The 17,369-nt window shown below is 35.6% G+C and overlaps 1 protein-coding gene across 1 annotated transcript in view; it reads left to right on the forward strand.

Moving 5' to 3' along the window:
- Positions 1-8: 8 nt before the first annotated feature.
- The window catches only part of LNPEP (leucyl and cystinyl aminopeptidase), a 59,912-nt gene continuing 42,551 nt past the window's right edge, over positions 9-17,369 (forward strand). The window contains exons 1-5 of the mRNA XM_011379078.2: positions 9-849; positions 5,241-5,379; positions 6,798-6,929; positions 14,947-15,067; positions 15,717-15,871. Coding sequence (XP_011377380.1) covers positions 32-849; positions 5,241-5,379; positions 6,798-6,929; positions 14,947-15,067; positions 15,717-15,871 — 1,365 coding nt within the window. The 5' untranslated portion in view covers positions 9-31. The remainder of the gene's footprint in view (positions 850-5,240; positions 5,380-6,797; positions 6,930-14,946; positions 15,068-15,716; positions 15,872-17,369) is intronic.

Below are 17,369 nucleotides of genomic sequence, written 5' to 3' on the forward strand. Positions count from 1 at the left end.
TTTTTTAGATCGGCTTCAGCTCCCCCGGAATATGATTGAAAACAGCATGTTTGAGGAAGAACCAGATGTAGTGGATTTAGCCAAAGAGCCATGTTTACATCCTCTAGAGCCTGATGAGGTGGAATATGAGCCCCGAGGTTCACGGCTGCTGGTGCGGGGTCTTGGTGAGCACGAGATGGATGAGGACGAAGAGGATTATGAGTCATCTGCAAAACTGCTGGGCATGTCCTTCATGAACAGAAGCTCAGGCCTTCGGAACAGTGCAGCCGGCTACAGGCAGAGCCCAGATGGGACTTGTTCAGTACCATCTATAAGGACCATGATGGTCTGTGCTTTTATCATTTTGGTTGCCATTTCTATAATCATGGTGATTTATCTACTACCCAGATGTACCTTTACCAAAGAAGGCTGCCATAAGAAAAACCAATCAATGGGACTAATCCAGCCAGTTGCAACAAATGGGAAGTTGTTTCCATGGGCACAAATCAGGCTTCCCACTGCCATTATGCCACTACGCTATGAACTTAACCTCCACCCAAACCTAACCTCAATGACATTCAAGGGTTCTGTGACGATTTCACTTCAGGCTCTTCAGGCCACTTGGAATATCATTCTTCACAGCACAGGCCATAATATTTCAAAAGTGACCTTTATGTCAGCAGTTTCGAGCCAAGAAAAACAAGTTGAAGTCCTGGAATATCCGTTTCATGAACAAATCGCCATTGTTGCCCCTGAAGCCCTCCTTGAAGGACACAATTATACCTTGAAGATAGAGTACTCGGCAAATATATCTAGCTCTTACTATGGGTTTTATGGCACTTCCTACACAGATGAACATAATGAGAAAAAGTATGTAGCCCTCTTAAATGATTCTCCTTCTTTACTCTGTGATGACTTCTGCAATATGGATTCCTTTGCCCATATTTTTTTAACTGCAATTTAAAAAAATTTAGGCCAATATGTGTAAAATAGTAGAATGGTGATTTGGAAGAATGTGCTATTTATTTCTTCCTCAAAGCCTTGAGCATATATCATATTATCATGGTGAGGTTGGGGTGTGCTGATGGAAGGAAATGGATAAAGATTATATCGATTACAGTCTCCATCACAAAAATGTGTGTTATCTTGAGCTTTTTACATCTTATAAAGTGAATTTAGTTTTCTTTCACCTTACGAGATCTCTATAGGAAGCAGAGTGAAGAAGGGTATGGATTATTCTTTTAAGACCTGTCTTCCTAATGTGTGCAACTTTTAGGAAGTACTTAGTGAGATGGAGAAAGAGGTGTGAAAAAGAGGGTGTGATGTATGTATGCTTACATATATCATTTTTAGTATCCTTAAACTTTGCTGGTTTATTTTTTTAAATGCCACTCTATTTTGAATTTCTGATGGAAATTTAAAAAAAAATCTAGGAGAGACTTAAATTGATTTTTTTAAAAAAGCGACTCAAACATAAAGTATTCAGCTCCCTATTCAGACCATGTATTTTGTACTTTAATCATAGTATTAATAGCACGTAGTTCGAATTTCTGGAAAGATGGAGTGCACGCTGCTTACAGGTTATTCTTAAGTAGCAGTGATGTCAGTTCTTTTGTGTGCACAGAGCCCTTGTTAGACGTGTTTAGTGCGAATTCTCTCATATTACTTTGTAAACCAGTATGTGAATTACTGATGCTGGCCATTTGGCTAATGTGCGTTGGCATATTGAGAAAAATAGAAGCGAATATTTTAAATCTTTTTGAAGTTTTTGAACCATTTCAAATAGAGAAAAAGACAAAAGCAGGATCTGTAGTCCTATTCAGATAAATAATTTTTCTCTTTTCTCTTTTATGTAATACTTTTAAAATAAATGGCATGCTGGCTTTTCATGAGATCTAACATTAAAAGTAAATTTATAATTGCAATAGTAGCTCAGGCTTCTTGGCTTTTTACCTCTCCTTCCAAAATCTCTACCATCTCTAGAAATTATAGGATATATATAAAAACTGTTCTTAGTATGCAAAGCTTTAAGACAAATATTTTATCATCTCTTTAAAATGTTATGTGGCAGAATAAGGCAATTTTGGTATGGTCTCTTGTTGACTCTTGCCATGGGCTGAATTGAGTTGTGGAAAATTTTGGAAAAATGGAAGACAGTGTCTTAAAATTAATAAATAGAGTATCAAAAGTAGTATTTTAAAATCTATTAGAATAAATTTGTGAAACTCTGCTGTTACAAAAAATACGTAAATTCATGAGCCTGTCTAATATGGTAAAATGAATACCTCATATGAATGTATGTCTCGATGCAAGATAACAGTTTAGAAGATTATTTATACCTTTTAAGATGTCTGAAAACTATAATTCAAAGCAAATTTTTGGTCTTTTTTCCACTTTTAATTTAGCTTAGTCCTATTAGAGAAGTTTTTTATACCCTTTTTATTTATATTTATTCTTATTATACCCTTCCCCCAGGCATAATAAGAATAAATATTTAAACAGGTAGGTAAAGTAATTAAGACATATATTTTTATTTTCCATTCAATAAGGAATAAGGAATATATTTTATTTTCCATTCAATAAGGAATAAGGAATAAGGAATATATATTCCTTATTCCTTATTGAATGGAAAATAAAAATATATGTAAATGCCAAACATGTATTGACACTTCTTGTGGTAAGGGAATGTTAGGGATGTCATCTAAGAGGTGGAGATGGTCAGTGACCTTTAAATATTTAAATATTTAAACAGGTAGGTAAAGTAATTAAGACATATATTTTTATTTTCCATTCAATAAGGAATATATTCCTAAGAGGTGGAGATGGTCAGTGACCTTGCAATTAAATCTAGAAGCTGTTGATGATTGACTTTAAGGTTCTAGATGACAGACTGATATGAAAGGAAATAGTAAACAAATTTAGGATGAGGATGTGTTTTATTTCTTTGTCTTTAAATCCTCAGTGTATTTTTTTTGAGCTCTTAAAGCATTCTCTTTCACTGATCTCCTGGCTTCTAATCTTACCACATTTCCCCCTCCTCTTGCCCCTACCTTTCACACTGCCGCCAAACTCGTATTTCTAGAAGTACAGATCTAATCTTGCTGGTCTTTGGTTTACAACAGTTCCTTATTTCCAACAGGATTTAGTTCAGGATCTTTGAAGATCAGGCCCTTGTTTTTTTCACAGCCCTCACTTGCCAGGATGAACTTCATGGGCACTTTCCTGAATTCTAGCGATAGTAATAGCCCATATTTACTGAAAACTGAAGTTCTAAAAATTGTTTCAAGTATTTTATATGTTTACTTGTTTATTCTATCAAACCTGCTAAAAGTTGGATATTAATATTCATTTTACAGATGAGGAGGCAGAGGCATATAAAGTAATTCATTCAGTATCTTATGGCTAGCAGGTAGCAGAGAGAGACTCAAACCCAAGGTTATTTTAACTAGCAGGCCACATTCTTAACCACTGTGGTGTATGGTCTTCCTAGTTCATACTTCTTTCCCATTACCCATTGTATCATCAGTGCTTTGAATTCTCTTACTTGACTCCCAGCTAATTCATAATTATCTTCAGTACTACTGGCAGTAGTACTCAGACTGCAACTAGCATTTTTCTGAAAGCAAATGCAGTCACTAATGCAAGAATAAGCTTCAAGGTATTCAACACAGGTAGGATAGATTATAAATTATCATCAAGCAGCCCACTTCTAAAAAGGACTTTTATGTGGGCTAGTTATTATTGCATCTCTTTTAACAATAATTTAAGATATTACTTGTCTTAGAACATCACAATGCTGTTTTTATACAAAGTGATGGTCCAAGTAAACTCTTTTTTTTGAATAGTATGGATGTTATCAGATTTTATTCCCTGGTCCCTAGTGGCCCTCTTCTAAAATCTTCTGTTAACTGGGTAAAAATTTGGGAGTAGGGTGAAGAAATGGAATGTTAGAAATGTAATATGTTTACATTGTTTTGTGTATGTTGATTGTTATCTTTCTTGCAGTTTACCCAATAGAAACAGTTATTGGAGCAAGTCCTTACCAGGAAAAAGTATAAAAATTCTAAGTGTGAAAGAGGAATTATGACTATATAGTGTTTATAATAAACATCTATGTAGGACTTGATAGCATACAAGTAGTTTTTATTAGGAATAGTTTTATTTGATTCTAACAAAAGCCCTAGGTGTGTTTGTCAGGGGATCCTACCTCAATCCTAATATAATAAATAAGGAAACTGAGACTTAGGTCATTGATTTGCCTGAAGTCATATGGCTGGTAAATTGCTGAGTTTATATCTTCTGACTCCAAATCCCATGCTCTTTTGTATTTCTGTTTTAAAAGTAGAAACTAAGCCCTAAGCAAAGGAGGCTGTCATGTCTAATGTGGTTGGCGTATATGTACCATATTGACTGGTACCTGAAATATGCACATCAGGGCTGCATTTGCCCTTATCACTCTATGGCCATGTTTTTGGATGATTTATCAAGTGCAAATCTGTTTTATTCCTCTGCTTAATTGAACATCTGCATTTCTCCTCTTTTGCTTTTTACGCTTTTCTCCCTACCTTTAATTGAGGACTTTTATATGAGTCAAATTCTCACGTGTTATTGCTGTGCTGTGGGTGGGGAGGAGAATGTTTGATTCTTTTCTAAGGAGCATAAAGGAAACCAGCGTACTACAGGACACCTAACTTTTTCTATCTTCATGAAAGGGCATTTGAAGTTTAGGTTGCGAAGCTGGAGTCTGCACAGATGAGTAATGGCAACTAATGACCACCCTTCATACTGATCTTCTATCAGAAGCCTTTTAAAGACCCCATTGGCCAGACACAGTCTACCTTTGTGGCTTCATCTCCAGCAACACTGGATAGCCACCTCCAGTCCCTGAACATGCACTGCTCCTTCCTCGTTCTTCCCACTCTTCCTAGAATGTACTCGCTTCCCTTCTCTACCTTTTCAAACAGTCCTCATTTTTTAAGGCTCTCTTCAGATTTTGTCAGCCAGTTTCCTTACTGTATCTCAGGTGCTAGTCAGCATTTGTTTCCTATTCTTTGTTCCCAATGCTTTGGTTTCACCATTATGATGTGATTTGCATCCTGACAAGTTTCTGTTATTTGGATAACCTTTGCCTCTCCCAGTCGATTGTGGATCCTTTAATGATTGGAATTATATGATGTTTATCTTAGTACCCCTACTGTTTGGCAAGGTGCCTTGAATAGTAGGTGCTCAATAACCTTTGGATAAATTTGCATTTGTTTTAGGTACTTTGCAGCAACTCAATTTGAACCCTTGGCAGCAAGATCTGCATTTCCTTGTTTTGATGAACCAGCCTTTAAAGCCACATTTATCATCAGGATCATGAGAGAGGAACACTACACTGCTTTATCAAATATGCCTAAGGTACTGTTCTGTTCCTTGATTATAAAATCTTTGAACGGGTCTCTTTCTTTGTTACAGATACTTGAATTCCTCTTTGCCATATTGCTGAGAATGATTTAAATCTTATACATTCTTCTTCTTTCTTAAAATACATAAATAAAAGTTAAAATATATGTTGAAATCAGTTGGGAAGTCAGCCTGAGACACACTTAAGAGGAAGACCTGCTGGATGTGGAACGTATGGTCAGGAAATGTGAAGTCTGTGCTGTATATTAAAGTTATACAAAATTATTTATACTATGAATGAGTACTGAAGATCACAGTGATGTTTTCTGAGACACGGTGAATTTGCTGGTCTAAACAGTGACATTTGATACTGTTAAATCAGATTGACCTTGGTGTTTTATTGTTTATTGAAAAATGAGAGTTGTAATGTGGAGATTTAATAAGAACACAAAGGTCTTTCTTGGATATGAGCTGTGCATGAGAGGCAGGGAGGGTGAAATCAAGCAGAGTTGTTTTTGTGGTAAATAGAACTTGAGGGTCCTTTTGTTGACACCTTAGGGGCTGTAAGCAGCCCAACAGAAGCCTCTCAGAACACAAGCGACTAGGGAAGAGGAGCAGCCACATCTGACAGAGTGCGGAGCTGACCCTGGCAGACAGGAGAGGACAAGATCTGCCCTTCTTTAATGATTCCTGGTAACTGCTTTATGAAGGAAATGTGTAGGGAAATATAATCAGGACTTCAAAGAGATATCTGCATTTCCTTGTTCAGTGCAGCATTATTCACAATAGGCAACAGCTCCACTCCCAGCCACATTCTTCACTTTAATCTTCCTCTGAAAGAGAAGGAATGCCTACTTGCCTACTGTCACAAAACATGTCTTAATTCATGGTCAGAAAATCCTGTAAGGTTGACTGTATTCCCTCATCTTCTGTCCATTATTGCAGACTTCTATATTGACTTATTGCCTTTGCTCCCACTAAACCTTTTGGGGGCTAAACCTTTCCGTAGCTGTTTCAGATCATTTGGAGGGATATCCCCACTGTAGCTCCTTCTTCTATGAATGTATTTGTAGTAGTAAGGAGGAGCACTCCTAGGTCATTAAGGAAGGACTTGGGTTTTGATGATGTTTTAAAGGGGAGAAACAGAACCACTGTTACTTACTACCTCTAACTAACATTTACTTAAAGCCATCTTTTGAGACTAAAAACTCCTTAAGGATTTTCTCTGTAAGTTATATATCCTCATGATGAGGAATAGTAGAACGGACTGAGGCTAAAGACCTTGCTCTGTTTAGATACTAGTGCCGAGAGATTAAAATATGCCAGCATCTTTACTACTTATTTCCTCTTTGAATTTTCAGTTTCTTGGTTTATTTTTCACTGCTCTTTATTCTCATAGTTACAGAACTGTCATCTTTTTCCTTTGCTTACAGAAGTTATCAGTCACTATGGAAGATGGACTTGTCCAGGATGAGTTTTCTGAGAGTGTGAAGATGAGCACTTACCTGGTTGCTTTCGTTGTGGGGGAATTGAAGAACTTGAGTCAGGACATAAATGGGACCCTGGTATGTTGTTCTGGTATTTATCTAGAAAGAGGTTATGAGGAATTCTTTAATGATTTCTGGTAACTGCTTTATGAAGGAAAACAAGCTCTTGGATCACAGCTCTCACACTTTATGACAGAAATGTTACTTTTTGCTTAGTTGTTATTTACTGTTATAAAAAGTCAATATTTCTCAAGTTTCTTTTAAAGTTACTTTTACAAGTGAATTCCAGTAAGACTATATATATATATATATATATATATATATATATACATCATAAAACTTCTAGAACTGTGGTGTATGCTGTGGTAGTCACTAGTTTAGTACAACTATTTAGATTTAAATTAAAATTCAACAGCAGTATCATGGCTAAATAAGATGTCCCTCATTCATGTCTCCCTACCCTAACAACTACAATTTGGCATCTATACATGTACAAAAATGCCTTTGTGAAAGCTGTGGGATCCAGCGCCATATGAGGAGGAGTCTTGAGAAAGAGCATAGCTAGAGGTATCACACTTCCTTATTTCAAACTATACTACAAAGCTATAGTAATGAAAACAGTATATATGACCATCAAAAGAGTATGGTACTGGCATAAAAATAGACACAGAGACCAATGAAACAGAATTAAGGACCAAGAAATAAACTCCCTCATATATGGTCAGTTAATATTTGACAAGAGAGCTAAGACTCCCCAGTGGGGAAAGGATCATGTCTTCAGTAAGTGGTACTGGGAAAACTGGATAATCACATGCAGAAAAAAGAAATTGGACCTTTCTCTTACACCTATCACAAAAGTTAACTTGAAATGAATTAAAGACTTAAAGATAAGATCTGCAACTATAAAACTACTAGAAGAAAACACAGGGGAAACCTCCTTAAGATTGGTCTTAGCAATATTTGGGGGTTTTTTTGTATATAACATTAAAAGCGCAAGCAACAAAAGGAAAGACAACAAGGGACTACATCAAACTAAAGCTTCTACACAGCAAAAGAAACAGTCAACAAAATAAAGGCAACCCGCAGAATGGGAGAAAATATTTGTAAATCATTTCCGATAAAGGATTAATAACTAAAATATATAAAGAACTCATACAACTCCATAGCAAAAACACAATCTAATTAAAAAATGGGCAGAGGAACTGAATAGAACTTTCTCCAAAGAAGACGTACAAATGGCCAACAGGTGCATGAAAAGGTGCTCTACATCAAGAGAAATGCAAATCAAAGCCTCAGTGAGATACTACCTCACACCTGTCAGAATGATTATCATCAAAAGAAGAAGAGATAACAAGTGTTTGTGAGGATGTGGAGAAAAAGGAAGCCTTTATGCACTGTTAGTGGGAATGTAAATTGGTGTAGTCACCACGGAAAACATGGCGGTTTCTCAAAATATTAAAAATGTAACTACCATATGATCCAGCAATTTCACTTCTGGAGATTTGATGTCTAAATCATTTATATATATATATATATATATATATATATATATATGTGTGTGTGTGTGTGTGTGTGTATATATGTGTATATATACATATTTTAAATATATATACATGTGTGTATATATATGTGTATATATACATATATATGTATATAATCATATACATATATACACTCACACGTACACACATATTTATATATACATAATTACATTTATATATAAAATCAGAAATGTGTAGGGAAATATAATGAGAACTTCAAAGAGATATCTGCATTTCCTTGTTCAGTGCAGCATTATTCACAATAGACAAGATTTTGAAATAACCTAGATTTCTGTCTATGGATGAATGAGTAAAGAAGATGTGGTATATATATGTACCATATAAATAATAATATATAGAATATTATTCGGCCTTGAGAAAGATGGAAATCCTGCCATTTACAACAGCATGGATGGACCTTGAGGGCATTATGCTAAATGACATAAATAGAGAAGAAAGACAAAAACTCACTTATATGTGGAATCTAAAAGAAACCAAACTCATAGAAACAGAGTAGAATGGTGGTTGAGAGGAGCTGAGGGCTAGGGGACATGGGGAGATGTTGGTCAAAGGGCACAGACTTCCAGTTATAAGATGGACACATTCTGGGGACCTAAAGTACAGCATGATGATAGTTGTTAATAACACTATTTATCATACAATGTGAAAGTTAAGGGAATAAATCTTAACTATTCTCACCATAAGAAGGAAAAGGTAATTATATGAGGTAATGGAGGCATTAACTAATGCTTCCGAGGTTCAACATGTTGTACACCTTAAGCTCACACGTTATATATTACATCATTAAAGTTGAAAAAAACTTAAATTTAAAATTTATTTCCTTAATTTCAGTAGCCACATTTTTTAGTGTTCTTGTGACTTAGTGGCTACCATACTGGGTAGCACCAATACTAAATATTTCCACCAATACAGAAAATTTTATTGGACAGCATTAAATCTAGAACCTTGTGCAGACTTAAAAAATAGTGTAAAAACATACTTAAAAGAAAAACTCCAGGTTGTAAAACTTAGTCGAATCTTCCTTTTTTTAAAAAGGAAGTCCTGATTGAGTTTTTTCATTTTAGAGTAATGAGCAAGATTGTTTAAGGGTCTGGCATATCTGTCATTTTTCAAAATTGATTATTTGGTCTAATTAGGCTCCTCTGCTTTTTTTTTGTCATTAGTACCTGTCTGTAAATGATTTTTGATAGATTTTATGCTTTACTTTTATAGTAGAGACCTAATGAAGCTAATATTTTCACATACTGACAGTATAGAAGAAAACGGTCTTTTAAAGCTAATACTGATTATTCTTTATGATAGAAATATGATGGAATTCTTTTTTAAATATATTGTTTACCCTTTGAACACATGCAATTGGATTTAGGTTTTCTTTCTAAAGAGCTTTATTTTAATCACAATATATTTGTATCATTATTGTGCTAATTAAAAAAATATATACTTCTGTTAAAAAGATTATCATGTCTACCCCATAACTCTTAGAAATAGGGACAGAGATAATGACTGTCTGGCTGTATATTGGCAATAATACTGTATGCCTTTATGCCCAATGTAAAGGATGAACTATTCAAGAGGTAAAGTAAGTGATCAAGGGTAAGCATAGACTACATATTGAATATATTCAATATGATTTATTCACTTTTGGATCGAAAGAGATTTTGTCAAGTCTAAACCAAAAAATTTTTCAGAAACTTTTCAAAAGGTTATTAAGATTGGTTTACATCTGAAAAAAAAAAAAAAAGAATTAATTCCTCTTTAAGCATTGCACCACAAATTTAGCCCTTGATTTAGATGTTGCAGCCTTGATGAAATCTAAAAAGCTCATCTAGAAAGTTAGGTTTGCTTCTCCCATGCCAGCGAAGACCTCTCTTTCCTTGAAGTGTTTCATTTTTTCCACAGCTGGGGTTAATCATCCCTCTGATCTTTCATAGCACTTTAGTTACATTTCTGTTGTAATTCTTATCACAGTCTTTGATATAAAACTCCCAGCACTTTTTACTGTATCCCAAAATGTGTACAGACTTGGCTTTTTCTTTTCCCTCGGTCCCTGCATCTCGCTCTCCTTCCCTCTCCCTTCTCTCCCTTTCTCCCTCCCTCTGTCCCATACTCCATCCCACTGTTTTTCTTTCAGCTTTTATGTTGGCTTCTTACTGCCTATAGGATTACATTCAAATACATCATTGTGATATTCAAGGCCCTCTTATAAATTAGATTATATTTCCAATTGCCCTAGTGTGGATTCTTCCATGTAGGCAAGTGGAATTATCCATTACTCAGATATTATACCTCATTCTGGTAGGTAGGTAGGTAGGTAGGTAGATAGATAGATAGATAGATAGATAATTGAGAGAGAGAAATTTCAGGTGACTTTTTTTACTCGTTATTTATGTGTATTAGGAAGCAACACGGTTACTCATGGAATCTGGAGTCTACCTCAAGAGGAAAGGTTCAGGTCCTTCCTCTGTAGCTTATTAGCTATGTGTCATTGGGCAGACTCCTTTGTAATCCTCCCTAAACTCACCTTCTACAACTCTAGTACTATATTGCCTATATTGGCCTGCCCTCTCAAAGATTAAATTTTTTAAATTCCTGTAAAATGATCAGATAGTAATATATACACACAGAGAGTACACTCTTTTCCATATGCAAATATATCATAAACTGCCTTGTATGTCTGTAAATATAAAAATCTTTATCATTTTTAATGCTACCTAGTAGTAAATATGTTTTGAAAAAGTTAATGTTATACAAATAAACAATTATTTTATTAATTTTACCTTTTTTCAGTAGGAAATATGGATGATCCTACCATACACAGAGTTATACTCTGTGCTGGCACCGGTCTTAGGCATTCATTTATAAACATCTTTTCATTTTATAAACCAAATAAGGGGGAGGTATTAGCCCAATATTGTTGATCAATAAACAGTGTCTCAGAGAAGTTAAGTAGTTGACCCAAGGTTATATAACCAGTAAATGATAGTGAGAATTGTACTATTCACCACAATATGATGTGTCTTATACCAAATGATATAAATAACTTATGTAGGTATGGTGACCAGAAATTCAGACTTGGAATCTATCAAGGATTTTTGTCATGTTAAAATGTGGTAATCTCTAGGATGGGTTCTATTTTGTAATATTTGACATTAGGCCTATTTCACAAGATTCAGGGATAAGGCAGTAGGGCTTTACTTACTATTGTCTTTCTTACCAAACAACTTCAGATGTCACAGTTGACTAGTGATTGTTAAACTTGTCATGTTCAGTGGTAAAGACTACTAAGTTGTCAAAGGCCTGAAGAAAGAGGAACATTTGTTATTTCTGGCCATTCTTCAGTATTCCTTTAACCTCTCTCTGCCTTTAGTAATATCAGACTTAGAAAATTCTAAGCTGATTTTGAAACGCACTGCTTTTATCTGTTGTCTTGAGGTTTTTGTTTCGTTTTGTTTTTGTCATTACCTGATTTTTTTTTTTTTTACCATAGGTAGAATCAGAATCCATTGGTGTTTAGTCACATGTGGACACTATGTCTTTTTAACATTCAAACAGAACCTTCAACAGAATAATCCATGTCTTTATAATTTTAATTTATTCATATTCAGTCAGGAACATGGCTTATTTCCAAATTTCTACTAACAACATTTCTGCCTCAACTCTCTTTCCACCAGCCAGGGACATTGTGCATAGTTTATATTGTTCTCTTAAAGTCCCATCAGTTCTTTTGGATAGACTTGATACTGGTGGTTTCTTTTTCTTTTTTTTTATCTTTTTCTTTTTCTTTTCTTTTTTTTTTTTAAAGACTTCCTGCTTTTTTGTGTGTTCAGCTGTCTGTTTAGGAAAGCTGGTGTTTTTGAAGAGCAGACTATATTATTATCCTTTGAGAGGGAGATCTGATTTAGTTCTGTTTTTACTTTTGTTTTATCTAGTTTTTGCTCTTATTAAATTAAGGAACACATTAAGTTAAAGCTAACAAATCTGTTACTCCTGAATCTTAAAGAACGCTTTGCTCTGAGAGTTGACCAGGACTCTTTTGTTGTATCTTTTAGAAATCTTCCAAAGGTCTTAGCAAGAGATCTTGTAAGAAAAATTTTAAGTCTCAAGGCGTGGGTGCCAGCTAAGAGCAGTGTTTAGAGTGCTCTTACCAAGAGCAAAAAGTCAGTCAAGACTTTCTTTGTTAAATTAGATTGCTCTCTTCGTTTATTTCTTATTGCTTCTGTTGCTCTTTAAACAAGCTCAATAATAGTTATAACAACCAGGCGATTTATCTCTAGTGACGACTCATAGCACATGTTCTTTTAAGGAAAAAGAAGTAGAGGAAAGAGAAAATACCACAGTACCTTTTTTCCCTAATTATTGTATTCCAGAAATGGGACTAAGTGGATCTTCGGTCAGATTTCAGTTTCATGTGAACTTCTTTTCTTTCTTTTTGCTTCTGAGGAAAGGTGCTTTCACACACAGCGATGGGAGTGGCCAAATGGTATGCCTGGCAGAAGGATGTTTGAGGGAGAATCTGGAGAATATAGGTGGTGATTCTATTGGGATAGCATTTTCAGGATGATTGCATCAGCTATAACATAAAATATGTATGTCTGGAAAGAACAGGCAGATATAATAATGGCATCTCAAATTCCAAGTGATCTTGGTACAGTCATTTATAATGGCAGTTAGAGATTTAAAAGGAGTATGTCAGGTTTTTTATTATTATTATTTTAGTGCTAACACTAATTTCAGAGGGAGAAGGGTACAGGAAGTGCATGTCAGCAGGATGAGCTTGTGGTTCTCTTGGCAGGTGGTGGCTGAATTCAGTAAGCTGTGGTCACAGCCATGTACCAAGGGCTGCATATGGTAGAATGTTGGGCTGGTCCAGTACATGCGGCCACGTGATGTGGGAGATTACATTTCTTCCATAGTTACTTAAGAATGCAACATATTTTTAATTGACTGACTCTGGTTCTAGATAATTCATTCTTCTATTAACTGTTGCTACAAATGCTCTATTCACACATTTTGCCTACTTCTGATGGGACTCTTGTTGGTAGTAATGATAATAACTACCATTTATTGAACCCCACTATTCTAAGTTCATTTAATCCTCACAGCAGCCATGTGAAGGTAGGAGCTACTTTTATCATCATTTTATAAAGAGACTGAGTTTAACTAATCTGCTCCAGATTACACAGCTAGCTGAGATTTGAACCCGGCACTCTTAACTACAGAGCATATACATTTAATTTTGTTCTTTATTTACTAAAAACTTTTATGCCATGTTTCCCCCATGTTTCCATGATTAATGCATATGTTCTGTAGACTAAAGCCCCACCTAAAGGCAATTATGGCTGACATATATTTGGTCTCTTAGAAATTGTTAACAGTCTTTCAGCCCTTTAATGGGAGACTAAAATTAATTTAAAGTTAGAGTACACCAAAATGTTTTGTCCAAATGATGAATTATTCAATAAGTCCCCGTACCCCACCTGTTGAAATCATTATTTTGAGGTTTTTATTTTCTGCTATGTCTTGTCCACATTCTATTTTCCAGGTGACTATAGAGGGCTTATTTTTCAATCAATTAAAAAACAATAAATAATAAATATTGTTTTTTTAAAATCCATTGCTTTTAACATAATTGCATAAATTTTGCCTTTTGATACTTATCAAATAAGACATTTATGGTTAGTCACATCATAAATGTTTAACTTATGCAGTTAGCAAAAGAGAAAAGAATAACAATTTAAATAATGTGGGTGATTGCATCTGCCTTCGTCCCAAGCAAGCATGTGTACTAGAGTGAATGGGCAGTGGAGACATTAATTACCATCTCCTTAAGTTGAATTTAGTTATAGTTACAGTGTGTCACTCACTGAGTATGATCATTTTTTATACAGTATGGTTCATAAAAGCAAGCCAACAACTGGGAAAAAGTAAACTGTCCCAAGGCTGGAAGAAAAACTAGCTGTGTCAGACTTATTGAAAGGGAATGTATTGGAATCTAGTAGGGTTTTCAGGGTGATTTCCACCCATGTGCAATTTCTGCCTAATGCATTTACTTTAGAACTAACTCCCTCTTAAGTTGTGATTTTTCTCTGTTGAGTGCCTGCTCGATACCAGGCACTGTCATGGATCTTAAAAGAATGAAAATCTAGTTTTGTCCTTCAAGTAATTCACAATCTTCATAGCTCAGATGCAAGGAGGGGCAACTGTAGGTAATGGAGAGGAAGAAAAGAGTATTATAAAATTAAATAGGCAAATGCTTATAAATTGCTATAGAGTGACCCAAAATAGTTTATTTTGGAGGTCATGTTAACTTTAAAAAAAAAAGGAATTCTCAAGTTTTTTAAACACTGTTTATGTATGGAAGTGACTTGCTAAACTCTGCAGGAGCTAAAAGAACTATAAGCAAGAGTTTCTGTCTTGAAAATTCTCACAACTCTGCACAGTTCTGACACATGCTAATCTTGACACTGTTCACCTGAATATCATGACATTTGAATTATACCGGTCCTTACATCATGCATAATGTTTTCTTTTAGGTTTCTATATATGCTGTACCAGAAAAGATTGATCAAGTTCACCATGCTTTGGAAACAACTGTGAAGCTTCTTGAGTTTTATCAAAACTACTTTGAAATTCAATACCCACTTAAGAAATTGGGTAAGAATCAAACAGTGCCTGTGATTTTTGTTACCATCGTAATCTAGATTCATTTTGCAAATGTTTTTTAGAAAGAACTCTTGCCAGAGTTATTATAAAAGAAAACCGAGAAACACTGTTAATGTTTTAAAACTGTATTTGTTAAGATTATTTCGATTTTATGAATGTATCTGAACATGGAGCTTAAAACACTTAGAAGTTTATGGGGCAGTTACAAATGTGCCATGTAAGTGAGAACTGGCATAGGGTTAGTCTGGACTTTTGACTAATTCTAACTTTCTAAGAAATTCCTGACTCAAATAGTGAAAACTGAGCAATGGAAGCTTAGGAAAGCAAGTATTGTTCAACATGGAGCTGGCCCTGGATAGGAGAGAGTTGGCCCTGCACACTGTGAAGGAGTTAGGTGTCTCTTCCTTTGGGCAAGGGGCAGAGGAACAGTGACGCTCCAGGGGTTCGGTCAGATCTTCCTCAGCCGATGGGTCGGTGAGGTGCATGCAGGACTAGAGTAAGGAGGGCTCCTTTCCTTAGTATAAAACGAACTCACTGTCTCCCGATCCACAGTGATAAAATAATAGGTGAAATATTTTTATTTAACCAGAGTGTGCCTTAGATGAGGAAAAGTCGATCACTTTTTTCCTGTTATGTCCAGATTTGGTGGCTATTCCTGACTTTGAAGCAGGAGCAATGGAAAATTGGGGTTTGCTCACCTTCCGAGAAGAGACACTCCTGTATGACAATAATACTTCTTCGGTGGCGGACAGAAAACTGGTTACTAAAATCATTGCTCATGAGCTGGCCCATCAGGTATTATAAGCCAAGACTATTATCTCCTAACTGTGGTCTTTTTCATATCCTAGGTCATTAGAATAGATTTAGATGCTAATAATAATTCACCTTTGTATTTTTTCCTTCTTTCATAATAAAATGATGCATTTTAACACAATTTTCAAATGAAAATGCTATCTAATGTTTGTATAGAACTTTACAGTTTATAAAGCATCTTCACATCTGTTATCTCACTTTTTATAACTGCTTTAAGGTAGGTGATAATCCCATTTACAGATGTGGAAATGATTCAGCTTAAGTAAATGACTTGCTGCTCAAAGTCACACTGCGAATGAGTGGCAGCACTGGGCCCTGAAGAACCACACTGTCTCATCAAGTTCTCAATCTCTCTTTCCCCCCCAATAATACAAAGCTGTTTTGCCTCTGACAAATGACAGCTGCTCAGTATAACTTTGTGGTGAAAAAATCTTTTTCCTAAATTGTATTCTCACAACTCTTGGACTGTAGTTGTCAGGATTAAATTATTTTTTCCTCTCCTGCTAGAACTGGATTTTTATTATTATTATTAATTTGAGAGAGAGAAGTACTCTTTGTATGACATGGAAAAAAAAGAAAGAAAATTATATAGGTACGTGTCTTCCACAGCACCTTGTCTCTCCTGTGCCTTTGATGAGATGCTTTTCAGTGTTGGGCATGGTTTGAGGTTTTTCTGAAGGTGGGAGGACATGGAAGAAGAGTAGGATATGCTCTGGGCAGTTTACTCCCTATCTGAAACTCAATCTGAAAGACGCTATATCCCTTGTGAAGACTTCATGACATGCTGGCACATGAAACACATACTTATTTACTGTTATTGTTATAGTGTTAGGCATGTAGACAAGGCATGTAGGCACAGCAGTTTCTAAACTTTTTGGCACTAGGGACCAGTGCTCCTATAAGAATCTAATGCCTGATGATCTGAGATGGAGATGCTAGCACTGGGGAGCAGCTGCAAATACAGATGAAGCTTCGCTGACTCACCTGCCACTCACCTCCTGCTGTGCGGCCAGGTTTCTAACAGGCCACGGACAGTACCAGTCCGAGGCCCGGGGGTTGGGGACCCCTGATGTTGGGAATATCCTCTAGGTCCGTTATTTCTGGAGCCGCCCATCACTACTTGGGGAGTATTTCTCTGTTGCTTCTTCTTTAGGATTTATAAATCATCTTCATCTGAAATAAGTTTTAAAATATCTTTGGAAAAATATGCTCTTGTAATTTCAGTGTTTTGTAACTTTATTGTTTTGCTGCTGGTTTGAGACAAGCCCTAGGCCACACTGACTAAATTTAATACTCTGTTACCTCTCCTTACTTCAGGGGTTTTTTAGATACATTTTTTAGGACCGTCTCTTATCATTTTCCCCTTCTTACTATCTCATAGAAGAACACATTTAAGATCCTCCTGATTTCATTTATTTATATGCATGCCAACTTTCTTAAGGAATGTTGTTTGAATTCTGTCTTGAATCATGTAAATACC

The sequence above is a fragment of the Pteropus vampyrus genome, unplaced genomic scaffold, assembly GCF_000151845.1.
Source record: "Pteropus vampyrus isolate Shadow unplaced genomic scaffold, Pvam_2.0 Scaffold11, whole genome shotgun sequence".
Lineage (NCBI taxonomy): Eukaryota > Metazoa > Chordata > Mammalia > Chiroptera > Pteropodidae > Pteropus > Pteropus vampyrus.